The sequence below is a fragment of the Hyalella azteca genome, unplaced genomic scaffold (assembly GCF_000764305.2).
Source record: "Hyalella azteca isolate HAZT.00-mixed unplaced genomic scaffold, Hazt_2.0.2 contig10761, whole genome shotgun sequence".
NCBI lineage: Eukaryota > Metazoa > Arthropoda > Malacostraca > Amphipoda > Hyalellidae > Hyalella > Hyalella azteca.
Window position 1 is genome coordinate 42,807 of NW_025940784.1, and position 6,000 is coordinate 48,806.

The 6,000-nt window shown below is 36.9% G+C and overlaps 1 protein-coding gene across 1 annotated transcript; it reads left to right on the top strand.

The window, feature by feature from the left end:
• Positions 1 to 1,120: 1,120 nt before the first annotated feature.
• LOC125178546 lies at positions 1,121 to 5,212 on the top strand. Its single transcript, XM_047882570.1, has 6 exons — positions 1,121 to 1,350; positions 1,659 to 1,798; positions 2,082 to 3,745; positions 4,057 to 4,272; positions 4,629 to 4,727; positions 5,017 to 5,212. Exons 1-6 carry the CDS (start codon positions 1,293 to 1,295, stop codon positions 5,210 to 5,212), a joined length of 2,373 nt encoding a protein of 790 aa, XP_047738526.1. The 5' UTR covers positions 1,121 to 1,292.
• The last annotated feature ends 788 nt before the right edge of the window (positions 5,213 to 6,000 follow it).

The window sequence follows — 6,000 nt, forward strand, 5'->3', positions numbered from 1 at the left end:
GTTCATACGTATATTGAGTACTCTAATTCTTTTCCTTTTTTGAAATAAAAGAGTTCGGAAGAATCGAATAGTTGTTTATAATACGATTTTCTTTATTTAACCTCAGTTGGTAAAGACCTCCCCTTATTCATCCTATGTTCAGTATAATTGAATAGGGGCTTCCGTATAAACACTACACTAAACGGTAGTGCGTTTTTGAAATAAAAATTATGTTATTTATAAAAAAAAACTCCAAAATAAATTCATCATCCCTGCAGACGCCTCATATGCTATCCGAAAAACTTATTATCTATAGGGATATTTTGCTCTATTCCAGTGTGCATGAAAAATCCATTGTTTTTGTTACACTGGGTTGCTATGGCAACGCTAGACGACGCTTGTACACAACAGTTAAGCGGAGCTCGCTTGCGATTTGGTTTCCTTATCGCAGAGTAAGCGGTTAAAATAATGTGGTCAAGGCTTTATTTCTAGTAATTGCGTGCGAGGACAACAAGGTTTTAGAAAAAATATTTATTTCTATTTTTTTATTTCGGAAGAAATCGGACTTTCAGCTTTCGGTATTATTTAAACAAAAATATTGTTCACACAGATACGGAATTTATGAAGGAAAATTCCATCTCCGGATGTTTTTACGGCCCAGTATACCTATAGTGTAATTGTGAAATATACTGTATATTTTGGTGTGATATCAACGGAGTAATAATAGCCTTATGTTATGCTATGATATCTATTATATGTTACGTGGTGCTATATAATGTACGTTGCGATATGATACTTACTTTTTGATGCGGTGTGATACATGCCGTACGTTACGGCATGGTACATACTATATGCTACAGTATGGTACATACTGTAGGTTACAGTATTATATACATATAAGTCATGTCAACAGCTCAGGGTTTTTTCCGCTCCAACGCCCGTGTTTTCTCGAATATCTTGCATAAACAAGTAAACAATATGGATTTTATGATTTTATGTGTAGCCTTAAGTTTGTACATTTCACCGGTATTTCCAGAAATTTGATTTAAACAATTGCTTTTGGATTCGCAGTGGAAATGGATCGATGGAAATCAGTTGAAAATATTTGACCAAATTTCCGATTCAAATAGAAATGTAAAGAAGTAAAGATATCGGTAATATTATTTGAAATGTATTGCAGGGAACAATTTAAAATAACAATAATACACAATCAAATGATTGTTATATACGTGCAGTTCAAACCTTAGTGCGATGGACAATAAGTAATAAATTGTTTATAAAAACTAGGAAGAAATGCTGCGAACTACCTTCAAATGACTGGAATTGTTTGCCTGGTCGCAGTATTGCTCCTCTTCTTCAGTTTTCGTTCAGGTGAGAAATGTTTTTGTGAAGTTCTTATCTACTGAAAATTTATTAAGTTAATGAAATATAATGATTAAGCTTCTAGAAAGTTAGTTCTTAAAACACCCTAAATCAATCCCTTGCACCCCAAACTTGTAGAAATATTAAATTAATAGCCGTTGTAAGATTATTATCCGAATAATAATAACAATAAGTAATACTAATGCACTAATTATACTACTTCACTTAGTATTTAAGTAATTCTTATTAATTCTAATAAGTAATATTACTGCACTAAGTAGTAGCGACCTACTCAGTAAGACGTGACCGGGTTTCAGACGTGGCGGGCGACACAGTGTCCGTGGAGTGGTCTGAGCTTGAGAAGAACCTCCCGCAGGCCAGGAGGGTGAGGCCCTTCAGCCCCTGCCCATGTGACCTCAAGGCCCTGCACTGCGACGCCTCTTGCTGTTGTGACCTCGTCAGTCATGATAATATAACTTAACTAAAGCGCAGCTCATGTTCTCATAATTATAAAAAGACATGTTCAAATCTATATCAAATTTACAATAGCATTTTTCATTTCAAACGAAAAAAACTGTGACTACATCTTCAATGCTCCGACTATATTATTACCTTCTTATTATTTCATACAATTGTTCATACGTAACATGAATATGAGACAAAAACTGACATAAATTACCAATGAATGGTTCTACCGACATTTTAATTACAAATATTGTGATAAATACATGTTATTATAGGATTGCAAAGCCGAACAACTCGCAGGCATATGCAAATCCAAAGAAGCTCTGAAGTCTGGCCTCTCGACTCCACTGGACTGCGATTCCGAGAACACATTCAGCAGCCGCTTCTCATCGACTGCTTTTTGTGTGCTAAAGAACAATAATCCATTTCTTGGTAACGTCTTCAGCTTCAGGAAAACCTTGCAAACTCAAATAGATTTTCGATCACTCGCCACATTGAACAATCTACCCAAAGATGGACATCAAACTTATTCAAAAGACAACAAGCGCGCTAGTGAATACACTAATGGTGCCAATATACAAATAGCTTTCGAAAAATACGATTCAATAGTTTATAAACTATTCAAACTTCGCCAAGCATGGATAGGATCGCATTGTTCAGACCTTCCTTTGAAATATTTGCAAGAAGCCAAAGTAAAATGCTATGAACGCATCACTGCAAAAAACTGTGAATCGAACGAATCTTTCAACATATTGAAATATGCTCTGGCTAATACAAATGAAGAAGATCAGTTGCGATTTGAACATCTCCCTCTTCTTGTCAGCACATTAAGTGATAAAAGCACACTTCTTGCATCCATAAGAGTTTCGAGGCATCATGACATTTTTTATAAACTCAAGTTAAATTTTTACAAACAACCAAGTCCAGCTGCCAGTCAAATACTGTTTGCCTGGTATGCCTTGAATTCAAAAGGTACAGTGAACAACTCTTCATTTTTGCCGCGGTATGACGAACAGAAAGAAGTTTGCCACAATGTCGTTACAGGGGTTGAGTATTTGTTCATATGGGAGGGACAAAACGTTCTTGGACTTGACATAAACGTGGAGCTGGCGACCGTTCCCGTCTCACTGCCTGCGAGCGTAGTGAAGAGTGTGGTCTCCGGCGGAAGAGTTAAAAGAGGAAAAATTGAAATTGGCATTATGCAGCATTTCCATGTGATATATGAGCATTGGGATGACATTGAAAGAGCGAGCGGCAACTCAAGTGATGTACCTGGAGGTAATTTCTCTAATAATATCAACGATTTAAATTCTAGCGTAATTGATTACACAAATGATACAAGTTCTGATCTAATCACGACTACTATGAACGTATCAACAAATCTGTTGGAAGATCTGGAGACCATAAATTCGTCCAAAAATAATGAAAATATCACGAAAGTTCGGAGGCAAACAATGGTGAGGTCTGATTCGGGCTCCAATGAGCTTCCTGGGTCGGGATCAAGCTCGAGTTTGAACTTTAGCATTGATTCTTCAATTTCTTGGTATGAGAAGAAACTTAATATTAATGACAGTGGATATGACAATTCAAGCAATTTTAGTAACAATTCTCTTAATATCTTTTCATTTGAAACAAATTTCACGATTTCAGCCACTAATAATGAGACGTATGACGATTATTCAGCGGTCAATTCCACTGAAGAAACTTTTACTACAGATAATTCTATCGATGATCCCAGCGATAATTCTAGTTCAAATTTAAATTTATATCCCGAGTTTACCACTCCGAAAAGCACGACGCAACATCTCCCCAACTCTAACACTAACTCTAGTGAAGAAAAAGATTTCAACAATGAAGGCGAACTGCACGGACGATCAGCTGAAGTCTATTCTCGTCGAGGATACACGTTCGGGGCGAAAATCGAAGGAGTATACGAAAGGTAAAGTAAGTGTGTCAATTTGAAGTTCATGAGAACTGTCATTATTGATATTTAACTGGTACTCATTTCTGGTCGCTTGCTTTTTCAATAATATTGTTCTAATTAACTTCGTGCCAAACAATAAATTCTCTATAAATACTTATATTACTATTTCTTGCATAGGCAATATAGGCGTACTCGATTGAACCCATTCTCAAGATCCTTAACCATTTCACTAGCTGGAAAAATGAACTGGAAAAACTTTAATCATTAGTTAAATTTACCTAATGAAAACTAGTTTAAAACTCAATGCAATGAGTATTATTTTCCAGTCAATGGAGCAAAACTAACTTCACGGACGAGAGCAACTTGACCGCCGCGGGGTTTTTTGTTTTCGAGCTTCCCTCTGCAACGCAACACCACGACCGGCCTTGGCTGTGCAGCGCTGCTCAGCGAACTTCAGTCACGTTTGGCACTAACGTTGCGTCTGGCTGTGCTCTTCGTGTCACTACGAGCGACAATTCTTCGGACGCGTGCCAAAATATACGGTAAATTATTTTTAAGCAATTTTAGTTCGTATTAACGGAAGCCTCAAATTATATGTAGATGTTTGATGTGGAAACTAAATTTTATCGTATTTTTTGATGCTGCTTAATTATTATGTCCCAGCTTATGAAGGCCCTTGTTTAAGTTTCTTCGATTTGTTCCAATAACTAAACATAGCTTATTTTCATTCACCACAGGTTAAGAAAACTTTCTAAAAATCCTCAGTTTAATGAGTGCCAATTATCTAGCTGCAATTCTTTATCATGTAGAACGAGTATTTATGAAATGCCTCTAAAAAGTCCATAAATAATTGTTATTTCAATTATGTATTTTCTATTATTCGTCTGTTTTCTTGCAGCGCTGTAGCTTACGAAGCTCTCTTGTCCAATGCTCATGCCACGCACGTTTCTTCTTTCGGAGACCTGAACGCCCGTGCCGAATTCATCCCCCTTTTAGGGTAAATATTTTTCCTAAAATGCTCATTTATTCCATATAATAATATACATGAAATATCGATAATAATAATGCAGTATTGCTAATACACGACTAGATTCAATTTTGCTGATAACAATGTCTTCCAAATACTTGTCTTAAACCAATCTCCTTTCCGAAAATTATAAAAATAATCTCCCAAAAATAAAAATTATATAATTAGATGCAAATGTTTTCCCGCACCAAATACTATCCCATTCGCATTTCACCTTCATGAAGATTAGATTACATTAATTTTATGAAATATTTCTCAGGCTGGAAGACGTGATGGGCCCTGATGTGGCAGCAACATCAACCCCTCCTGAGCCTCTCCCGGGAGTCTGCCGGGCGCCTGTCCGTCTCGTGTTCAGCTTCTGGCACGCCTGCTCTGTCCGCCACGACGGGCGGTGTCAAGCTCACGGGCTAGTCGCGGCACGCGTACAGTCAGTCGCTATTCTTATGACAAATTAGCCAAGCGAGTTAAAATTTGAGTAACACTTGATTGAGAGTAACATTGTAAAAATTTGTGTTGAACATATGTGTTGAATCGATATGAAAAAAATATAACTCAGTACTCACTGCAGTGAGTGACAGAGAGCGCATTTTCTCGTCGACGAAAACTTGAAGTCACGGACGGACGGACAGACGGACGGACGGACGGACGGATGGACGGACGGACATGGCGAGCACAATAGTGCATTTTTCTCATAAATGAGAAAATGCGCTAAAAAGATAACCATTTTTTTAAATTACGAGGCATACTTCGAATGTTATTTTTATATCACTTGATTTTTTCCTGCATACAATGAGTGGATCTGGAAAGGTCACCGAAAACGAATACTGACTAAATTTCTGTCACCGTTCCACAAATTTTATGAGCGACATGTATTACATTTCGTCTCTACTTTTGGAGAAATATTCCGGGCTACTTCGTTATCCTTCACAATTATGAGTTAAAAAATTAATATATCCATCGAATTATTATCTTCTTTAATTGATTATATCTTTAATTGATGTGGGACATTGCGTCAATAAAGCCCTCAATCATATATACATAAACTAATTGTGCAAATTCTAGCGAGTCAAAAAATAAAAAATTAAACTCATTATTTTGCGAAATATAGTATGAAATTCCGCATTATATGCAGCTAATTATAACTTCGTTGGTGGGAGAAATACGTAACTGGAAATTATTTTAAATGAACTAAAGCACACGCCTCAACCGGCCTCCCATGCCTCAACCTGCCTCACACGCCTCA